The 23,629-nt window shown below is 44.7% G+C and overlaps 1 protein-coding gene and 1 pseudogene across 12 annotated transcripts in view; one reads left to right on the top strand and one right to left on the bottom strand.

Annotated features, from left to right (window-relative positions):
• The window catches only part of FAM193B (family with sequence similarity 193 member B), a 31,626-nt gene extending 30,145 nt beyond the window's left edge, over nucleotides 1–1,481 (bottom strand). For 4 of the 12 annotated variants that reach the window (XM_024745563.1, XM_024745566.1, XM_024745564.1 and 1 more), the window contains exon 1: nucleotides 1,258–1,481. In XM_024745563.1, the coding sequence (XP_024601331.1) occupies nucleotides 1,258–1,374 (117 nt within the window). In that variant the 5' untranslated portion in view covers nucleotides 1,375–1,481. Of the gene's footprint in view, nucleotides 1–172 lie in introns of all 12 variants that reach the window. The other 8 variants (XM_024745569.1, XM_024745570.1, XM_024745568.1 and 5 more) reach the window with 5 other exon arrangements.
• Nucleotides 1,373–23,629, top strand: LOC112400089 (40S ribosomal protein S8-like; annotated as a pseudogene).

The raw sequence follows: 23,629 nt of genomic DNA, 5'->3' as shown, positions 1-23,629 counted from the left end.
GGGGGGGGGGGGGGGAGGGCACAGACACATCAACAGACTACCTCATTGTAGAATGGGGAGTGCTACCAGAGGGGAGCACAGGGAGCTGTGGGACAAAGGGGGCACCTCACGCAACTGGGGAGGTTAGGGAAGGCTTTCTGGGAATGGTACCCCAAACAGCATCCCCACTCACATGCACAATTCCAGAGATTCTACTAGAAGGCTGTCAAGAGCCATGCCTTCTGGCTGCACCAGCCTCCCAGAGTCCCCTGCTGCCCGATGCAGTGTCTGCAGAGCCAAACGCATCTTCTGCCACGCCTCATCCTCATCCGGCGCTGCATCCGACCCTCCAAGACTCCTGCAGGAGCCTGCCTTCCTTGGCAGGCTCATCCAAAAAACCAACTCAAAACTCTTTTGTCAGAGCAAGCTTAGGGCGAGCCACCCAGCCCCAGGTGCCATAACCCTCCCAGAGCAACTGTGGCTCATGCCACCCCAGCTTCGCAGTGAACACCGGCAGGGTACCTCCTATTATCTCCTTTGCTCAAATGAAAGTGACCTTCTCCCAGGTGGCAAACTGGAAGCTTTGAAGAGTCCTTCTACTGCTCACTCTCAGCAAGATTCGCCAAACCCAGGGATTTGAGGGTCTGGGTGGGCCGCCTTGTAGGTCGGGGGTATACAGGGGAGAAAGAGTAGGCTTTTCTGGGTTTCCACCTCCGTGCAGGAGACCCACCAAATAGTCTTCCGGGCAGCCTGGCTGTCTGCTGCAACTGCTCCGCTGGGCAAGGAAAGGAGGGAGGCCCCGGGAGACATATGCTGGGGGCACAGCTGCTGAGGGGGCAGCGAGGGGAAGGGATGGAGCCGCTCCCGGGGTGGGGGGGAGAGAAGAGGCTGCAGCCTTCCAGGCCCCAGCGCCCCGAGGTGGCCTGTGGGTGGGTGGGGAAGCAGGTGGGCCCAGGGGAGGTAAAGGGCACAGATCTAAGCTGTAGCCTCAAGATTGGTGCGCGGTCCCAGTGTGGGTGTGCGACCAGAACGTTTCCCGGAGGCGGCGGGAGAGGGCAGGAAGCCTGGTCTCAGGAGAACCGGACGTGCCGTGCCTCGGCTTTGGACCAAAGGATCCAGACTCCACTCCCGCCTAGCGGGAGAAAGCCTCAGCCCTGGCCCAGAGGGTAAGGCTCTGGCCCCAGCCGGGGGAGGATGGTCCATCCCCAAACCCGTCCCGGCCCCGCTCCGGGGAGGTAAAAGAGCCCGAGCAGCCAAACTTGCCTCGCTCGCTCCTACCTGGGGACCGGGAGCCAGATTGGGGTCGTCCTCCTCCCTGGGGCCGTCGCGGTAGGGCTCCGCCGGCGCCTCCGGGGGCCCTGTGCCGCCACTCGGCCTGCTCCGCCTCCGAGTCATGCTGCTGCTCGCGCCGCTCCCTCGCTTCACTCGCGCCGCCGCCTCCGCCTCCGCCGCCGCAGCCACCGCTCCCCTCGCAAGACAACAGCCAATATGGCGGCGCCCGGCTCCCCCTCTGTCGCTGCCAGCAGGTCAGAGGGCACGCAGAGTCCGCGCCGCCGCACTAGCCCCCGAGGCTGCCTGCGCCATGTTGAGTAAGGTCACCACCCGGAGTTCCGCGGAAGAGTGAACCTGGTGAGGAAACGCCCTCCCCATCCCAGGATCCGAGGGATGAGACCTGCGCGAGGGGAGGGTGTGCTCTGTAGTAATCGTGCTGCACGGCCCTGGGCGCTTAATAACTGTTAAATGGATGAGTGAATTCGTAATTTCTGTACTGCTACGCTACTTTCACAGCCATGACCTGACTCCTTGTACCTACACTGAGTGGCAGGTACAGTAGTTCCCATTTTGCTGCGGAGAAAACCGAGGCTGCAAAAGGTGAAATGGTTGCTCAATATCAGCCAGCCAGAACTCATGGGCTCGTGGACAGCCTGAGCTGAAAGGGACAAAGGGATCGTCTAGATTCGTATTTTCAGTGTATGGTCCACGGGGAGTCCAGCGTTTGGTGCTTGGGACAGCGAGACTCACCGTCTCAGTCTGGTGGGGAGAGTGGACACTTAAATACACAATTACAAGTGTGATAAAGATGAGATGACTGGGGCATGTACTAGGTCAGTGTTTCCAAAAAAGTGGTATGTGTGCGAGAGGATTTTGAGTGGTACACAAAGGAACATTTAAAAAATGTAATGATTATGTATTTAATTGTTAAAACTGGGATATTTTCCCTCCCTTTCTTTTTTGAATGTATGACATGCGTATAGTACAAATTTTTAAAAGTAGTTTTGAGTGCAACTTGTCTCATGCCAGGGCCAGTGGTGTCCTGAAACCATATGGTGGTTATATGTAGAGTTGCTGTTGATCCATCAACAAGGGCAGAATTCTGACATTGGCCCAACCCAAGGGAGCAAGGACTATTTTGAGAGGAAGGGCTAAATGGAAGGCCCTGGAGCTCTCCCTAACTGCCAAATGAAAAAATAATACTTCATCTCATTACAGGGATTAGCACCACCATCAAAGATTTGAAAGATTCAGGGTGATTCCCACTATATCAACATTACCTCTTCAGTTTGTCCAGAACAGAGGATAGATGGTATTTTTTCCCATTCATTTATTTTCTTTGTGGTAAAATTTGAGTAACATAAAACTTATTGTCTTAACCATTTCTAAGTGTACAGTTCATTGGTATTAAGTACATTCATATTGTTGTGCAACCATCACCACCATCTATCTCCAGAACACTTTTCTTCTTGTAAAACTGAAACTCTGTACTCATTAAATAATAACTCCCCATTCTCCTGTCCCTTCAGCCCTTTGCAACCACCATTCTACTTAAGAAAACCTCCCCCTTTTCCCTACCCCTCAGCCTCTGGTAGCCACTATTCTACTCTCTGTTATTATGAGTTTACCTTTTTTTTTTTTTTTTAATATTCCACATATAAGTGAGATCATGCAATATTTATCTTTTTGCGACTGGCTTGTTTCACTTAAAATGTCCTCTAGTTTCATCCATGTTGTTGCAAATGGCAGGATTTCCTTCTTTTTTAAGGCTGAATAATATTCATTTATATTTTATATATATATACTTTTTGTATATTCCTCATATATATTCCTATATATAGTAGATATTTATATATTCCTTTATATACATATACAGATATCTATCCATCTATATCACATTTTCTTTATCCATTCATACATCAACAGAGAAGATCTATCTATCTATCTATCCATCTATCTATCTGTCTATATCACATTTTCTTTATCCATTCATACATCAACAGAGAAGATAGGGCTTCCCTGGTGGCACAGTGGTTAAGAATCCACCTGCCAATGCAGGGACACAGGTTTGAGCCCTGGTCCGGGAAGATCCCACATGCTGTGGAGCAACTAAGCCCATGCACCACAACTACTGAGCCTGTGCTCTACAGCCCACAAGCCACAACTACTGTGCCCGCGTGCAACAACTACTGAAGCCCTTGCGCCTAGAGCCCGTGCTCCGCAGCAAGAGAAGACACTGCAATGAGAAGCCTGTGCACCGCAACAAAGAGTAGCCCCTGCTCGCTGCAACTAGAGAAAGCTTGCGTGCTGCAACGAAGACCCAATGCAGCCAAAAATAAATAAATAAAATAAATAAATTTATAAAAGCAATAGTAAAACAACCCAAAAAAACAAAACCAGAGAAGATGAATGGTCTTAAATCATGACCGAGCATTATGATAAACTCATTCTGGTAGGCCAGTGCAATTGTAGGCCCACAATTATAGGTCTGATCAATGCTTTTTTTTTTTTTTTTTTTTTACAGTACACGGGCCTCTCACTGTTGTGGCCTCTCCCGTTGCGGAGCACAGGCTCCGGATGCGCAGGCTCAGTGGCCATGGCTCACGGGCCCAGCCGCTCCGCGGCATGTGGCATCTTCCCGGACCGAGGCACGAACTCGTGTCCCCTGCATCAGCAGGCGGACTGTCAACCACTGCTCCACCAGGGAAGCCCTGATCAATGCTTTTTTAAAAAAATATATTTATTTGTTTATTTGGCTATGCCAGGTCTTAGCTGCGGCACGTGGGATCTTTGATGCAGCATGTGGGATCTAGTTCCCTGACCAGGGATTGAACCTGGGCACCCTGCATTGGGAGCATGGAGTCTTAACCACTGGACCACCAGGGAAGACCCTAGTCAATGCTATTTATTCTATACCAAACCTCAGGAAAAGTTTGTGTTCCTCTGGCAGGGGCAACAGTAGACCTTTACTGTCTTGCTTCAGAGGTATGTCACTCTCTGGACATACTCAGTTTATCGGAATTTTTGACCAAATCACCATTTCAGTGGATATCAGGCTAATCTACTGTGATGCTGATGACAATATCCTGAAGGACCTTGAGAACAGGAAGTAGCAGATACCCTAGATGATTTGGTAAGCATGATGTGTGTGCCAGAGAGCAGATAATAAATCCCACGAATATATAGTGGCCTGTCTACTCAGTGAACTATCTAGGGTTCTGGGGTGTGTTTTGATATTCTGCACCAAATAAATGACAAGCTGCTGAACATCACACTCCTGACCACTCAGAAAGCAGTACTGTACTTGGTGGGCTTCTTTACTTGGTTATAAAATATACCATATTTAGGTATATTATTTTTACCTATTACTGGGTCACTTGAAAGCTATCAACTTGAAGGGGGACCATACAAGGAGAGAAGGTTTTCTTACTGGATCAGGCTGCAAAGTAGGTAGTTCTGCCTTTGGCCCTTATATTCAGGCACTGGCTTTTGGAGCAAAGTTATGACCTTGTTCAGCAGTTGTTTTCCTTCTGAGGAACATCTCCTGGCTTGCTTCCCGGGTGTGTGGAAATTGGATGCCTGACCATGGCATAGCAGGTGACCACGTGACCTGAGCTACCATGTTATCTGATCTACCTAGTCATAGAATTAGGGATGGCCAGCAGTACTCCATCATGAAGAAGAAGTGACATATATGGCCTCAGTCCAGCAGGCCCTAAAAGCACAAGTAGGTTGCCTGAGCAAGTTGTTTACATTCCTCTCCTACTGATGTTCATGGTCTCCTGGAGAGTTGTTTGTGATGGGTTGACTAAGGAAGAATAATCTAAAGCCCTGTTTATAAACGGCTTTGCACGTGATGTTGGCTCCAGCCGGAAATGGATTGTTGGGGTCTTCCAGTCTTCCTCCGAGAAGGCCTGAGGGACCTGGAAAAGGGAAGTGTGCCCAGAGGCCCCAAAGTAAAGATGCACTGATTCCTAGCCGTTGGATAATGGTTTAGTCTGTTGGTCAGGGACTTGGAAGGAACCAGACTGAAGGCTTAGTGACAAGAAGTTTTGAGGAAGATAAATGTGGATAGACTGCCCAGAATGGCTTCAGAGCATAGGGTTATTAGTGTGCCAGATGAACACTCACCAAAGGGTCTCACTACAGAAGAACTTCTTAAGAGCCTGGTGGGCAGTTTGGCTCCTTCTGTGGCTATCAGGCAGTCTCCTTCCCTAGCCATCTCAGGACTTGCTCCGTGGGTTTAGTGGGTTTATGAGAAAACTGGCCCAGTATTACGGACTGCTCCCTCCCACGGCTGGCCTACTCTTTGTGCTGCACCCAATTTGCAAGCCTCAGGGAACCAGCCTGAGCCCCCAGGTAGAGCCTTACTTTGAGGGAAACAGCCAGCTATCTCGTGGCAGGGAGATTATATTGGGCTCTGTATTAGTCAGGGTTGGCTAACTGCTGTAACAACTGACCCCGACATGTCAGGGGGTTAATACCATAATAGTTTAGTTCTTGTTCATGTCACAATTCAATGCTGGATGAAGGGGACTTTGCTTCATGCAGTCATTCAGGGGTCCACGCCCTCTCTGTCTTGTGGCTCCGCCCTCATCCAGGTTCTCTCCATTCAACGAGAGGATGGTAAAGATAGAGCGAGGGTTGCCTGGGCTGTTTTTATGAGCAATACCTAGTAATGACTATACATCACTTTCACTCACATTCTGTTGGGGAGATTTCAGCCACATGGCTCCACCTGACTGTAATCTTTCCTTCCCACTCCTTCCCCTCTCCCCAGGCAAACACTGATCAGCTTTCTGTCTCTATGAATGTTCTATATTTTCATATAGTATGCACTCTGTTTTGCCTGACTTCTTTCCCTCAGCATAATTACTTTGCAATTTATCCATTTTGTAGTGTGTATCCATAGCTCATTCCTTCTTAGTACCGAGTGGTATTCCATTGTATGGAAGTACCACAGTTTGTTTATCCATTCAATATTGATGAATAGTCATGACAGACCTTTCTCATACATTTAATTATTATACTGCTCTGAGAACTGGAAGAAAATATTTTTAAAGCATGTATGCAAGGTACTAAAATCACATCTTTTGCCACTGCTTACACTTATATATTTTTTTAATATGCTAACCTTAAAATGTGTGAGAGCAGGGCCAGCTTCATGGATGTACAACCTGCACAGCCACTCAGGGTCCCTTATTCGGAAGGGCTCTGAGCTTGGCTTAACTTTCTGCCATCACCTTCTTGAAATTCTCTCTCTCTCTCTTTTTTTTTTGGCCATGCTGTGCAGCATGGAGGATCGACCCTGTGCCCCCTGCAGTGGAAGCGCAGAGTCTTAACCACTGGACCGCCAGGGAAGTCCTTTGTAATTCTTAATAATGTTTGAACAAGGAGCTCACATTCTCATTTTGTACCAGGCACTCCAGTTTATGTAGCTGGTCCTGAATGAGAGGGTGTGTAGTTTTTAAAACTGCTTTTTGGGGGCATGAAGCAAAAGTTTGAAGGCCACTGGCCTTGACTGTCAAGTCTGTAAGAGCTTGGGCTTTTGAAACACAGCATCCAGGATGGTTTGCAAGTTCTCCTACCTTCCACTCTGTGATCTACCTTACTCCTCCTGCAAGGCAACAGTTACAGAACTAACTGCTTGAGTGGTGAGGAGGGAAGGGGAAACTATAAGGGTGATGCAAACCAGATTACCAGATCAGCATAGTGTCCCATCTGCACAGGTGAGGTTGGGCACCATGGGCCTCATACAGCTAACTGAGGGTTTTACCCTTTCCCTGGGGTTATGTTTAAGGCCCTGGAGTCTTATCTAGTACTCAACTGTGAGTGTATGTATATGTGTGTGTGAGAGAGAGAGTGAGAGAGTGAGAGTGAGTGTGTGTGTGTACAGGTGTATCTAGTTCTCAAGGTCATCCATCCACACAGGCATTCATGGAGATGTCATTTGTCCCCAGTGGCTGCTGCTGAGAACTGGCTGTTCTCACTCACATGTCTACTAGAGACCCCAGCTCTCTTCCTGCCTCATGAGAATCTTGGTGAGGTTACCTAAGGTTCTTTTTGCCTAGATGTGCCCCAGAGCCATCTCCATGCCCGGTGTTGCTGTTTCCCCAGGCAACATTCCCCTCTATTCTTGGATTCTTTGCTTTTCCTCCGGCCTCTCTCTGTGCTCTCATCGCTTCCCTCCATCCTCCTCTTCTTTACTTCTGTGACAGGGGAGAGCCAAATCTGACTACATGTTGGATCTGTTTCTTTTACTTTAACCTTTGCTTTCCACTGCTTTTGTTCACTAAAAGGATACTGTCTATACATAATGGCCTAATAATGCCTCGGGGAACCCTGCCCCTCTGCCTGAATGCTAAACTAAAGTGCCTTTGTTCAGGGAAGCATCCTCACCCTGTCCACCTGTGGATGGCTGCAAGTAAGAAGAAATTAACACATCCCCTCCCGGAGGCTGGCCATTCCAGGGGATATTTACAAAACGTATAGCGTTTTTACTTTACTTCCTCATCTCCTCCCCCAGCCCCACCCCACCCCCACACCCCTACCTCGTTCTGTAAAAGAAATGGGCATCCAAACCCGGATAAGATGTTTTTTTGGAGAATTTAGTTGGCCATCTTCTCAGTCTGCCGGCTTTCCGAATAAAGTTGTACTCCTTGCCTCAACACCTTGTCTCCCGATTTATTGGCCTGTCTTCTGTCATGTGGCGAGCAGAGTGAGCTTGGACTCGGTAACACTTCCATTTCTCCAGACCCCTGAAGTCCTCCTTTTGGAGTATCTGGAGGAAGCCCCAGTAGATAACACTGTCTTCTTCTTTTTTAAAAAATATGTATTTATTTATTTATTTGGTTGGTTGCACCGGGTCTTAGTTGTGGCAGGCGGGCTCCTTAGTTGCGGCTCGCCGGCTCCTTAGTTGCGACTTGAAGGCCTCTTAGTTGTGGCACATGGGCTCCTTAATTGCAGCAGACAGGCTCCTTAGTTGTGGCATGCATGTGGGATCTAGTTCTCTGACCAGGGATCGAACCCGGGCCCTCTGCATTGGGAGTGTGGAGTCTTAACCACTGCACCACCAGGGAAGTCCCAATGGCACTGTCTTCTTGACTAGAGTTCTCTACATACTGGAAAATGAAGCAAAGGAGAGGCAGGTGGAGGCTGAATATTACCATATTACTGACAAAGACCAGGGCAGAGCATTTGCTCAATGTGGGCAACTGAACCCCCAGCCCCCAGTCATGGCAGTGCTAGAATGGGTGGACCTCCCTTCCAGAGCCCCTGGAGGGGTGGTGGATGTGGCAGATCCTAAGAGGAAGAAGGGCAGAGCTGAGCAGAGCATGTACCATGTTCTTCCCAAGTACACAAGTATACTAATCAGATGAGTTCTCTCTCCCAAGAGCAGAAGTTTCCTGTCAGTGGAACCTCTTCACCCTGGGCCAATTCCTGCCAATGCAGGGGACACGGGTTCGATCCCTGGTCTGGGAAGATTCCACATGCTGCGGAGCAACTAAGATTCCACATGCATGCGGAGCATGCATGCGCCACAACTACTGAGCTTGAGCTCTAGAGCCTGCGAGCCACAACTACTGAGCCTGTGTGCCTAGAGCCCATGCTCTGCAACAAGAGAAGCCACCACCATGAGAAACCCACGCACCACAACAAAGAGTATTTCCCGCTCACCGCAACTAGAGAAAAGCCTGCGCACAGAAACGAAGACCCAATGCAGTCAAATATAAATAAATAAATTAATTAAAAAAAAAACGTTTCAGCTGTGGCTGACACTTCTCTCCTTTGCCCTGAGTCCTTGTTGAAACCAAATCCAGAAATACTTAAAAAAATCTTTTTAGGGCTTCCCTGGTGGCGCAGTGGTTGACAGTCCGCCTGCCGATGTAGGGGACACGGGTTCGTGCCCCGGTCCGGGAGGATCCCACATGACGCGGAGCGGCTGGGCCCATGAGCCATGGCCGCTGAGCCTGCGCGTCCGGAGCCTGTGCTCAGCAACGGGAGAGGCCACAACAGTGAGAGGCCCGTGTACCGCAAAAAAAAAGAGAAAAATCTTTTTAAAATAAAAATTTAAAACATAGACAAATGTAGACAGAATTCTATAATGAGTCCCCTTGCAGTCATCACCCAGCTTCCACAATAATCAACTCATGGCCAATCTTGATTTATCTATAAATTTTACCTTCTCCCCCCATTCCAACTCCTGTGTTATTTGAAACAAGTCCAACGTATCACACCGAAAAGACTCTTATTTTCTGCCCTGTCACATTCCACCCATGAGGAGCAATGAGCACAGAATGGACTAGCTATTTGAAACGGGGTCGGAGTGAATTACTAGGGGAAAAAAAGTGGTAACATTATAAAGATACTATCCTGCCATAGTAGTTAGGCTGTTTCCATTTTCCTTGCCACAGTTGAGGTTCAAGGACTTATCATTTGCCTCTGGCAACAACCTTGTTCTTAGTTTCCTTGCTTTTCTCCCTCTGGATTACTAGTGTTTCTTCATGTGACCACCTGCATCAGAATCCCTCGGAAAACTTGTTAAAATGCAGACCCTGGGCCCCTCTCCAGCCCTGCTGAATCAGATTTATTTATTTATTTTATTTATTTATTTATTTTCGGCTGTGTTGGGTCTTCATTGCTGCGCACAGGCTTTCTCTTGTTGCAGCGAGCAGGGGCTACTCTTCCTTGTGGTGTGCCGGCTTCTCATTGCGGTGGCTTCTCTTGTTGCACAGCACGGGCTCTAGGCGGGTGGGCTTCAGTAGTTGTGTCACGCGGGCTCTGTAGTTGTGGCTCACGGGCTCTAGAGCACAGGTCAGTAGTTGTGGCACACGAGCTTAGTTGCTCCGCAGCATGCGGCATCTTCCTGGAGCAGGGATCGAGCCCGTGTCCCCTGCATTGGCAGGCGGATTCTCAACCACTGTGCCATGAGGGAAGTCCCTGAATCAGACTTTTGAGTGTGGTTCCAGATGTTTTTTACAGGGAGCCCAGAATGATTCTGATGCACACTGATGTTGAGAACTGCTGTCCCAATCTAGCCTCCATGCTGTTCCCAGATAGTCTTCAAACACCAAATCTGACCATGTCACCCCCCACTTTGGACAACCAGGAGGCCCCCCAGACACACAGGATAAGTTCCAGGTTAAGGCTTGGTACTTAGGGCCCTTCAAGAGCTGGCCTTTGCGTGCAGCAGCCTCGCTCCCCACCACTCTCTCCCTTGAACCCTGGGTTTCAGCCCTGTCATACAACCTTGATGCGCTCAACACTGCATTCTCTCCCTTACCCCTCCAGGGTTTAATAAACTTGTTCTGATTATTCAAGGGCTGCGCCAGGCCAGTGTCTCTTCTTCTTGGAAGCCATCTGTGACTCATTCCTCTGTACATTGTGGTAGAAAAGCTGGGGATTCAGATAGACTCAGATGTCCATCTAAGCTCTACCACTTTATGGCTATGTGACCTTAGGAATGTCCTCGATTGCTTTGGGTCTCAGTCTCACCATCTAGAGAATGGGGATGAAAGCAGTATCTCATGGGACTGTGAGACATAAATGGAGACCTTGGCACAGTAGGGAGGCGAAACTTAACCTCTGTCCTCTTAGAATCTCTGGCTGGTTCCAAGAATTAAATTGACATGGGACAGATTAAAAGAAGAAAAGCATATAGATCTTTACATGGGAGCCCCCACAGGAAAAACAAAGATCCAGAGAAGTGGCCAGGCCTAAGTGTTTATATAGTAGGCTGGACAAAGAGAGACAATTGTGGAAAAGTAACTAAAATACATGGGGAGGGACTTCCCTTGCGGTCAAGTGGTTAAGACCTCACACTTCCACTGCAGGGGGCAAGGGTTTGATCCCTGGTTGGGAAACTAAGATCCTGCATGCCGTGTGGCGTGGCCAAAAAAGAAAAAATGGGGAGACTAAAGATGAGTTATTTTAATACGGTGTGTTTGTGCAGATTTCTCTTGGTCTCGACTTCCCATCTCTGGTGATAAGAATCTTTCCTCCTGGTACAGAGAGATCTTTCACAAATTTTGTCTCCTGTCTTCAGGAAGAAAAGCGGAGGTCAGAGTACCCTTCACGTAACTGCTATTTCTTCAAGAGCCTTTAGCTCAATAATTCTTATGCCAAAGTGGCATATTTGGGATGGCATATTCTGCCACTTTTCAGCACAGTGCCTGGCACATACAGTAGGGTGTTCATAAACAAGAGCTCCCAAACAAGGCCCTGGCCAAGAGAGAGTTAAGGGCCAGAGCATCTCAGATCACTCTGATATCTAATGGAGCCCATGCTGTCAGAATTCACCTAATACAATGATTTATCGTGACAATAACTATGAGGTCTTCATAACAATGAGATCATCACTGCTCATTGGCCAATATTAGCTCCATCACAGGGCACTCTGACTCCAGTTTTGTCCCCTTGGGCCCCCTGCCACCTTAGAGTGACTTTTCTAGTAAGTATTATAATGTTGTAAGCCAGGGTTTTAGTAATTTCCCATTCCAAAATAGCATTCCAGATCTGTGCTTTCCTTTTCCAGTTTTCCCCAAAATAGTCAAACAGAAGTAATAGGAAAAATTCTTCTATATCACTGGAAATTAGGAAGGGTCTCACGTATACCCTTAGAATATATAGTCATGGCAGAGTATGGATGGGGAGTCTGCTGGTGACACCCCACTCCCCCACTTCCCAGTCCCACTGATATCTCTTGGTTTTAAGTGGGGCCAGGAGATGAGAGCTCTAATAGTCTGCAAAGGACGTGAACTCCAATGGGCTTGGAGCCCACACCCAGGGACCCAAGTCTGTGGGCAGTGGGAATCTTGCACTGCTCACGTCCAGAATGCCATTATGGGGATGGGGGCGTTCTGGACAAAGGTGAGGAGGTGGCTTCTTGAAGAGTAGTAAACTGGGGAGGGGGACTGTTTTAGCAACAAATTATACCAAAACTTAGTAGCTTAAAACAAAAATAGACATATATTCCTTAGTTTCTGTGGGTCAGGAATTTGGGAGCAGCTTAGGTGGGTGGTTCTGGCTCAGGGTCTCTCACAAAGTCAAGATGTTACTCAAGGCTGCATCATCTGAAGGCTTGGTGGGACTGGAGGATCTCTTCCCAAGGTGGCTCACTCACATGGCTATTGGCAGGAGGCCTCAGTCCCTCACCACAAGGGCCTCTCCACAGGGGGACTGGAGTGTCCTCGTGCACTGGTGGCTGGCTTCCCTCAAGTGAGGGAATCAAGAGAGCAAGGTGGAAGCATAATGCCTTTATGACTCAGCCTTAGAAGCCACATGTTGTCATTTCTGCAGCATCCTATTGGTTACATAGGTCAACACCATTCAGTGTGAGAGGGGACCACATAGGACCATGGATACCTGTAAAGAAAAATCATTAGGGACTGTCTGGGATGCTGACTACCACAGGGATGCTGTCTCAGACATACTTGTGTTGCCAAGACATGGGGGAGGAGGAGAGGTCCCCGCACTCTCAGCATAAAATATTACACAAAATTTAGATACATTGTTCAGCTAGAAAAGAAGGAAGGGGCATTTTCAGAGCTAGGAGAAAGAAGAACACTGCAGTGAATGAGCCTTGAAGGCTTGTGGCCAATGATGAGTGAATAAACCTTAGGGGTTGGGGTTCTCTGGCTCTAGGCAAGTCAGTGCACAGCAACCTTGACCTACAGGACATCATGTTGGTCTACTGCATGGATGATATCATGCTGACAGGAACAGCTTGGATTCCCCCTCCTCAAAAAAAAAAAAGTTACACGTCTTTTAATATTCCTATTAATTGGCTTGGGGCCCTACTCACATTCCCAAGGATGTCCTCCTTCCTGTGGTAGGTCTGCAACTCAGTTGCCCTGGCTAGTTTGGGGTGCAGATGTTTATTGGATAGGACCCCAGAAAGCTTGGGGCATCTCCAGGAGCACCCCATTTTCTCTGGCTACTGTTGCTGCCAAGCCCCACTGTGTAGCCAGAGGTCCAGCAGGGGTGGGGTACCCTGTTCTGGTGCAGCTGGAGTGTCCTTAGGAAGCTGGGGCTCTGCTCCCATCGGTCTGCCAGTTACCACTTCTGCCACCATCAGTGGCTCCAGGAGAGAGAAAGTGATGGAAGGTTCAGGTTCTGGCTCACCCTGGCCATCTTCTCGAAGAAAGAAGCAGTTTTGCTGCTTTAGAGCCTCCAGAGACTCTCTGATGTTGGGCTAGACCACACTGGTAGCCTTAAATTTGGGAGGACACTTCCTTTCCTCTATTCCAAAGCCTACCCTCATTTCCTATCCCAGAAGAGGGACATCACTTGGGGAGATGGGAGGAAACTAACCTGGCTATTTTCTCCTCTGCAGGTAAACCTTCACAGTTAGTTACGTGGGTGATGACCTCCCTCCAAAAGTCCTTTCTTGGAGGTCACCTTGTGGTAGAGATGTCTTGTACTTCTAGCCTGGTCCTCCAGGGCTGAAGATTTCCGCATACAAAATAACCCTTCACAGAGCTTGTGCATGGGATCAGTAGTTGTGCCTCACGGGCTGTAGGGCGCAGGCTCAGTAGTTGTAGCGCACGGGCTTAGTTGCTCCACGGCATGTGGGATCTTCCCAGCCCAGAGCTCCAACCCGTGTCCCCTGCATTGGCAGGCGGATTCTTAACCACTGCGCCACCAGGAAAGTCCCGATAGCCTAATGATTTTAAAGACAGAGAAATAGAATTTGAGTTACTTCATTTCCGTCATTCTACATGTGACCACATTTATTTCTGTTTAACATGTAAAACAGTGAGAGAGGAAAAAATGCAAACTGTGAGGTGTAATAATCTTGTTAGATTTTCGTTCATATATGAAGTATTTTATTAAGTTTGACCCATATCATTACAATTGATAGTTGTTTTAAATTGTTAATTTTTTTTACTAAAAAATGAATCAAGAAGATAAAATACTTCATCAGTGGTACGATTTAGTAGTTGCCTCAAACCTTTTGTAGATGTTTTTATTTATTTTATATTTAAAATTGTGGCAAAATATAAATAACACAATTTACCATTTAGAGCATTTTAAAGTGTACAGTTCAGTGGCATAAAGTATCCATCACCATTATCCATCTCCAGAACTCTGTTCATCTTGCAAAACTGAAACTCTGTACTCACTAAACAATAACCTCCCCCTTCCCTCTCCCCCTAGCCATTTTGAAATATGTATATATTGAGAAATGATCATCACACACCAGGATAAATTTAATAAACATCCATCACCACATATAGTTACATAATGTTTTTCTTGTGAAGAGAACTTTAAGATCTACTCTTTTAGCAACTTTCAAATATACAATACAGTATTATTAACTATAGTCCTCATTGTTGTACATTACATCCCCAGAGCTTATTTATCTTGTAACAGGAAGTTTATGCCCTTTTACCACCTTCACTCATTTTGCCACTCCTATCCTGCCGCCTCTGGCAGCCACGAATCTGTTCTCTGTATTTATGAGTTTGTTTGTTTTTTTAGAATCCACATGTAAATGAGATAATATGGTATTTGTCTTCTCTGTCTGACTTATTTCACTTAGCATAATGTCCCCTAGGTCCACCCATGTTGTCACTATTGGCAGGATCTCCTTCTTTTTTATGGCTGAAAAATGCTCCTGTGTGTGTGTGTGTGTGTGTGTGTGTGTTTGTTTGTTACCATGTCCTGGATTTACTGTAAATAATGCTGCAATAAACATGGGGGTGCAGATATCTTTTTAAGATAGTGATCTTGTTTGCTTCGGATGAATACCTAGAAGTGGGATTGCTGGATCATATGGTAGTTCTATTTTTAATTTTCTGAGGAACCTCCATGATGTTTTCTGTGGTGGGTGCACCAACTTACATTCCCACCAACAATGCACAAGGGTTTCCTTTTCTCCACATCCTCTCCAGCATTTGCTGCTTCTTGAGAATGAAAATTCTATGGGAGAGATGGGCATAACCCTGATAAGTTCATTCTCTAGTTGGACATTCTTTGTCTTGGGTCATCATTTCAAAACCTTGTAAAGATTTCCTCCTTGATCTTGTCCTTGTATCCCTGAGAACTATTTTGTTTAGCTTAGTTTGCCTAGAATTAGGAGGTTGTATCTGGCTCTGATGGGTGCTGATTGATTGGCCTTTGGCCAAGCTTCAGAGAAATAAAGTTACACATGAACCATCCTTATGGACCATTCGGTTCCATGGGCTCTTTAAAAAAAGGGTTTCTTCCTGGTCAAACACTTACCTGCTGCATGCTTTCTAACCACAACACCACCAACTTGTACTTAGTTTTCTGACTGCTCCAATTTCACCAGTGACAATTTGGAATTGCAGTAGCCACTTTGGGGGGCTTTTTAAAAAACTTTTATTTATTTATTTATTTTTTGTGGTACGCGGGCCTCTCACTGTTGTGGCCTCTCCCGTTGCGGAGGACAGGCTCCGGACGCGCAGGCTCAGCTGCCATGGCTCACGGGCCCAGCCGCTCCGCGGCATGTGGGATCTTCCCGGTCCGGGGCACGAACCCGTGCCGCCTGCATCGGCAGGCCGACTCTCAACCACTGCGCCACCAGGGAAGCCCACTTTGGGGGGCTTTTGACATTGAAAAGATTGTTCATTTAAGAGACACCTTCAAGCAAAAAACAAACTCTCATGAAGAGATTGTCTTGTTTGTTGAAAAGAGAGATCATTTTATTTAATGTAGGATGAACTCCATGCCTCCATTTCCATACCTCGGGGATTAGTAAATGTGGGCTTTCTAATTGTAAGGCTTGAGAAATTAGTCAAAGGCCCAAGTTACTCTCTAAACCAGCTGTAATGTGGTTTCTTCTGTTTTTCTGTTTCTAAAGTTCTTCCCTTCCCTTGCAGAGGAAACATAAGTAGTCTTATAATAACAATTTCAGATTGGTCCAAAGCCAGCTGCTTCTCACTTTTTCTGTTCCTCTCTCTTATGCTCTCAGTAAACTTAAAGATTACCATTAAAACGGAAAACAAAACAAGACATTCGATTGTTATGTGCACACTCTAGAACTATCTAGTCCAAATAAATGTAAAAGTTGTCTAAAACAAAGTTATTCAACTGTGTTTTTTATGTCTGTAGACACTCGAAAGTCTATGTGCATAATAGCCTTTGTTAAAAGATAAGAAGAAGCTTTAATTCCAAGATAAAAGAGCTTTGGGCATGGTTGAGAGTCTTGGAAAAGTAGTTTACCATATAAAAATAATGTCAACACAATATTCTGGTTTGTACATGACCAGGGTTAAATTTCTCATGATTTAAACTTTCTAAATTTCCTGATTCATTTTATGAGGTACGTAAGTTACCACTGTTTCCATAACCTGTTTAAAATGAAAGATATGTATATAGTTTTATGTCACTAAATGAAATTATAATGTTGGATGTCTTTTTTTATTGTGGTAAAATATACATAACATAAAATTTTACCACCGTAACCATTTTTAAGAGTACAGTTTCGTGGTACTTAGTACATTCACATTGTTGTGCAATCATCACCACCATCCATCTCCAGAACTTTTCTTCATCCTAAACTGAAACTCTGTACCCATTAAGCACTAACTCATCATTCTCCCCTTCCCCCAGCCCCTGGGAATCATTGTCCTACCTTCTGTCTCTGTGAATTTGGCTATTCTAGGTACCTCATGTAAGTGGAATTATGCAATATTTGTCCTTCTGTGTCTGGCTTATTTCACTGAGCATAATGTCGTCAAGGTTCATCCATGTTGCAGTGAATGTCAGAATTTTCTTGTTTTTGAGGCTGAATAATATTCCATTGTATGTATATGCTACAGTTTGTGTATTCATTCATCCACTGATGGACATTTGGGTTTTTTCCACCTTTTGGCTATTGTGAGTAATGCTGCTATGAACATTGGTGTACAAATATCTGCTCAGGTCCCTGCTTTCATTTCTTTTGTGTATATACCCAGAAGCAGAATTGTTGGGTCATAACGGTAATTTTCCATTTAATTTTTTTTTTTTTTTTTTTTTTTTTTTTTGCCTACGCGGGCCTCTCACTGTTGTGGCCTCTCCCTTTGCGGAGCACAGGCTCCGGACGTGCAGGCTCAGCGGCCATGGCTCACGGGCCCAGCCGCTCCGCGGCATGTGGGATCCTCCCGGACCGGGGCACGAACCCACGTCCCCTGCATCGGCAGGCAGACTCTCAACCACTGCGCCACCAGGGAAGCCCTACATTTAATTTTTTGAAGAACTGCCATACCATTTTCCACAGCAGTTGCATACATTCCCACCAGCAAAGCACAATACTTCCAATTTCTCCACTTATTGGCCATTTGTATATCTTCTTTGGAGAAATGTATATTCAAGCTCTTGTATATTTAAAAATCAGGTTGTTTGTTTTTTTGTCATTGATTTGTAGGAGTTCCTTATATATTCTGGATGTTAATCCATTATCAGATATATATAATTTTAAAATATTTTCTCCCATTCCATGACTTGCCTCTTTACTCTGTTGATTTTGTCTATTGATGAAAAAAAATTTTTTTTAATTTTCAAGTAGTTCTATTTATATAGTTCTTCCTTTGCTGACTGTGCTTTTGGTGTCACATCAATAAATCATTGCCAAATCCAAAGTTGTGAAGCTTTTCCCCAATGTTTTGTTCTAAGAGTTTTATGTTTTTAGCTCTTATATTTAGGTCTTTGATCCACTAAAAAATAATTAGCTTCTTTAATTTACGTTATTAAAATTTTACTTTATTTAGTTTTTAGTCATGATAAAAAAACATAAAATTTACCATCTTAATGATTTTTTAAAATATATCATTTTATTTTATTTTTTATTTTTTTTGGCCATGCCGTACAGCTGTGAGATCTTAGTTCCCCCACCAGGAATTGAACCCACGCCTTCGGCAGTGAAAGCGTGGAGTCCTAACCATGGGACTGCCAGGGAATTCCCCATCTTAATGATTTTTTTAAAAAAAAGATTTATTTATTTAATTTATTATTTTTGGCTGCGTCAGGACTTAGTTTCAGCACATGGGCATTTCGTTTTGGTGCGCGGGCTTCTCTTTAGTTGTGGCGTGTGGGTTTTCTCTTCCCTAGTTGTGGCATGCAGCCTCCAGGGCGTGTGGACTCTGTAGTTTGCGGCCCGCAGGCTTTCTAGTTGAGGCGCACAAGCTCAGTAGTCGTGGCACGTGGGCTTCGCTGCCCAGCGGCATGTGGGATCTTAGTTCCCTGACCAGGGATCGAAGCTGCGTCCCCTGCATTGTAAGGCAGATTCTTTACCACTGGACCACCAGGGAAGTCCCTCTTGATGATTTTTAAGTGTACTGTTTAGTAGTGTGAAGTACAGTATATTCACATTGCTGTGCAACTGATCTCTAGAATTTTTCATCTTGCAAAACGGAAGCGCTATACCCATTAAACAGTAACTCCCCATTTTCTCCTCCCCACCAGCCCCTGGCAACTACCATTCTACTTTCTGTGCCTATGAATTTGACTTCTCTAGATATCTCACACAAGTGGCATCACACAGTATTTGTCTTTTTGCGACTGGCTTATTTCACTTAGCACAATGTCTTTAAGCTTCACCCATGTTGTAGCATGTGATATGATTTCCTTCCTTTTTTAAGGCTGAATAATATTCCATGGTATGTATACATTGTATTTTATTTATCCATCCATTCAATGAACACTTGTGTTGCTTCCACCCCTTGGCTATAGTGAATAATGCTGCTATTTTGAACATGGGTATGCAAATATCTCTTTGAGATTCTGCTTTCAATTATTTTTGATATACAGCAGTAGGATTGCCAAATCAATACGGTAATTCTATTTTTAGTTTTTGAGGAGCTGCCATACCATTTTCCATAGTGTTGTGCTGTTTTACATTCCCACCAACAATGCACAAGAGTTCTAATTTCTCTACATCCTTGTCAACACTTGTTTTCTGTTTTGTTTTGTTTTGATAGTAGCCATTCCAGTGGGTGTGAGATGATGTCTCATTATGGGTTTTTTTCCTTTTAAACAGACTTTATTTTTTAGAGGAGTTTTAGGTTCACACCAAAATTGAGCAGAAAATGCACCGAGTTCCTATAAGCCCTCTGTCCCCACACAGAGCAGCCTCATCCACTTTCAACATTCTGCACCAAAGTGGTACATTTGTGACAATCGATGAATCTTACATAATTATCACCCAAAGTCTATAGTTTCATTAGTGTTCATTCTTGGTGTTGTACATTGTATGGGTTTTGATAAATGTAGAATGACATGTATCCATCATTATATTATCATACAGAATAATTTCACTGCCCTGAATATCCTCTATGCTCAGCCTATTCATCCCTCCTACCCTCCCCTCTTAACCCCTGTAGCCACTAATCTTTTTACTGTTTCCATAGTTTTGCCTTTTTTAGAATGTCATATAGTTGGAATTGGAGAGCAGATTAGGCCACCCCAAGAAATCATCCTTATTGTCAGGGATAGGGAATTCAAGGCTGAGAAGGCTCTATAAACAAATTTTGTTTCTTTTCATTAATTTGCTACCCCAAGTCCAAACCCCCTTGTTTTGTCAAATCTTCACAAGTAATTGTTTCTTTGTCTAAAAGGTTAAGAAGCAGCCTGCTTTGGTAACTTCTTTGAGTCTCACATTCCTTCAAGCACTCATATGTACAAATTAAATTTTTCTCCTGTTAATGTCTTACGTCTAATTATTAAACCAGCCACGAAACCTAGAAGGGAAGAAAGGAAAAGTTTTCCTCCCCTAAAGAATAATACAGTATGCAGCCTTTTAAGATTGGCTTCTTTCACTTAGTAATACACTTTTAGAAAAAAAATTTTATTTATTTATTTTGGTTGCTCTGGGTCTTAGTTGCGGCATGCGGGATCATCGTTGCGGCATGCACATGGGATCTAGTTCCCCAACCAGGGATTGAACCCAGGCCCTCTGCGTTGGGAGCGCGGAGTCTTACCCACTGGACCACCAGGGAAGTCTCTTAGTAATATACTTTTAAGGATCCTCCATGTCTTTTCACGGCTTGATAGTTCTTTTTTTTAGTGCTGAATAATGTTCCGTAGTTTAGATATACCACAGTATTTTTTATTCATTCACCTACTGAAGTACATCTTGATTGCTTCCAAGTTCTGGTAATTATGAATAAGTCTGCTATAAACATTCATGTGCATGTTTTTGTGTGGACATAAGTTTTCAACTCATTTGTGTAAATACTAAAGAGCATGATTGCTGAATTATATGCTAAGAGTATGTTTAGTTTCGTAAGAAGCTGCCAGTCTTCCAAAGTGACTGCATCATTTTGAATTTTCACCACCAATGAATGAGAACTCCTGTTGCTCTACATCCTCACCAGCATTTGGTGTTGTCAGTGTTCCGGATTTTGGCCAATCTAGTAGGTGTGTAGCGGTATCTCATTGTTGCTTTAATTTGCATTCCCTATGACATAATGTGGAACATCTTTTCATATGTGTGTTTACCATCTGTATATCTTCTTTGGCAAATTGTCTATTCAGGTCTTTGGCCCATTTTTAAGTTGGATTGTTAGTTTTCTGTTGTTGACTTTTAAGAATTCTTTGTATATTTTGGATAACAATCCTTTATCAATATGTCTTTTGCAAATATTCTCTCCCTGTCTGTGGCCTGTCTTTCCATTCTGACAGTGTCTTTTGCAGAGCAGAGGTTTTTAATATTAATTAAAATGAAATTATTATCTATTATTTATTTCATGGATCATGACTTTAGTGTTGTCTCTTATAAGTCATTGCCATATCCAAGGTCATCTAGTTTGTCTCCTGTGTTACCCTCTAGGAGTTTTATAGCTTTGTTGTTTTACATTTAGGTCTGCGATCCATTTTGAGTAAATTTTTTTTTTTTTTTTGCAGTACGCGGGCCTCTCACTGTTGTGGCCTCTCCCGTTGCGGAGCACAGGCTCCGGACGCTCAGGCTTAGCGGCCATGGCTCATGGGCCCAGCCGCTCCACGGCATGTGGGATCTTCCCGGACCAGGGCACGAACCCGTGTCCCCTGCATCGGCAGGCGGACTCTTCAACCACTGTGCCACCAGGGAAGCCCCCCCATTTTGAGTAGATTTTTGTGGAGGGTGTAAAGTCTGTGTCTAGATTCATTTTTTTAAAATTTAATTTTACTTTTGGTTGCGTTGGGTCTTCGTTGCTGTGTGCAGACTTTCTCTAGTTGCAGCAAACGGGGGTTACTCTTCGTTGCAGTGCGTGGGCTTCTCATTGTGGTGGCTTCTCTTGTTGTGGAGCATGGGCCCTAGGTGCATGGGCTTCAGTTGTTGTGGTGCATGGGCTCAGTGGTTGTGGCTCACGGGGTCTAGAGCACAGACTCAGTAGTTGTGGCTCATGGGCTTAGTTGCTCCACAGCATGTGGGATCTTCCTGGACCAGGGATCGAACCTGTGTCCCCTGCACTGGCAGGTGGATTCTTAACCACTGCACCACCAAGGAAGTCCCTAGATTCATTTATTTTGCATATGATGTCCAGCTGTTCCAGCACCATTTGTTGAAAAGACTCTTTTCTCCATTGTATTGTCTTTGCTCCTTTGTCAAAGATCAGTTGACTACATTTATGTGGGTCTATTTCTAGGCTTTCTACTCTCTTCTGTTACTCTATTTGTCTATTCTTCCACCAATACCACACTGTCTTGATGACTGTAGCTTTGTAGTAAATCTTGAAGTTGGGTAGTGTCAATCCTCTAACTTTATTCTCTTCCTTCAATATTGTGTTGGCTATTTTTTTTCTAGTTACTTCATTTTTACTAGTTCACATTTTCAGCAGACAAATCAAGATGCAAACAGGGTCTTTTACCCTTCCATAGAAACTTTAGAATCAGTTTATTAAAGTCCATAAATTAATTTGTTGGGATTTTTATTGGGATTGTGTTGAATCACAATCCAGTTTGGAAGAACTGACATTGTGACAGTATTGTGTCTTCCTACCCATGAATATGGAATATCTTTCCATTTATTTAGTTCTTCTTTGATTTCTTTCATCAGAGTTTTGTAGATTTTTCTCATATAAATCTCGTACATATTTTGTTAGATTCATACCTATTTCATTTTTGGGGGTGCTAATGTAAATGATACTAGATTTTTTCTTTTCTTTTTATCGAACTATAGTTGATTTACAATGTTGTGTTAATTTCTGCTGTACTGCAAAGTGATTCAGTTATACATATAAATACATTCTTTTTTATTTTGGTTTGTCACAGGATATTGAATATAGTGCCCTGTGCTATAAAGTAAGACTTTGTTGTTTATCCATTCTATAAATACTAGTTTGTAGCTGCTAACCTGGAACTTCCACTCCCTCCCTCCCCCACACACCTCTCCCCTTGGCAACCACAAGTCTATTCTCTATGTCTGTGAATCTGTTTCTGTTTCATAGATAAGTTTATTTGTGCCATATTTTAGATTCCACAATGATATTATATTTTTAATTTCAAATTCCACTTTTTCATTGTAAGAAAACAGTTGACTTTTGAATATCCATCTTGTGTCCTGCAAACTTGTATCTTGCAACCAGGATCACTTATTAGTTCCAGGAGTTTTTTTTTTTTTTTTTTTAATGTTGATTCTTTCAGATTTTCTACATAGATGATCAAAGTTTGTTTGATCATGGGGGAGCCAACCTTGGAGAGCTGAGCGTGAGGCAGGGTGCTGGGTTGGTGGGCTGGCCCCGGGCTCCCTGGCTCAGGCTCCTGACCCCACTTCCACACGGAGGCATTTCTCAGGACAACTGGCACAAGCGCTGCAAGACTGGGGGCAAGAGAAAGCCCTACCACAAGAAGTGGAAGTATGAGCTGGGACATCCCGTTGCCAACACCAGGAGTGGCCCACGCCGTATACACACAGTCTGTGTGTGAGGAGGTGACAAGAAGTACTGGGCCTTGAGGCTGGATGTTGGGAACTTCTCCTGGGGCTCAGAGTGTTGTACATGCAAGACAAGGATCATTGATATTGTCTATAATGCATCCAACAATGAACTGGTCCATACTAAGACCCTGGTGAAGAACTGCGTCGTGCTCATTGACAGCACATGTACCAACAGTGGTACGAGTCTCACTATACACTGGGCCACAAGAAGGGGGCCAGGCTGACTCCTGAAGAGGAAGTGATTTTAAACAAAAAACGTTCAAAAAAGAAATTCAGAAGAAATATGATGAAAGGAAAAAGAATGCCCAAATCAGCAGTCTTCTAGAGGAGCAGTTCCAGCAGGGCAAGTTTCTTGCATGCATTGCTTCAAGACCAGGACAGTGTGGCAGAGCAGATGGTTATGTTCTAGAGGGAAAGGAGCTGGAGTTCTATCTGAGGAAAATCAAGGCCCGGAAAGGCAAATAAATCCTCTTCCCTCCTATCTTAGCTCATGTAATAAAGGTGTTTATTGTTCTA

Source organism: Neophocaena asiaeorientalis, unplaced genomic scaffold (assembly GCF_003031525.2).
Source record: "Neophocaena asiaeorientalis asiaeorientalis breed wild unplaced genomic scaffold, Neophocaena_asiaeorientalis_V1.1 scaffold292, whole genome shotgun sequence".
NCBI classification, from domain to species: Eukaryota; Metazoa; Chordata; class Mammalia; order Artiodactyla; family Phocoenidae; genus Neophocaena; species Neophocaena asiaeorientalis.
Note: the sequence above shows the minus strand (reverse complement) of the source record. Positions and strands in the feature narration are given on the sequence as shown.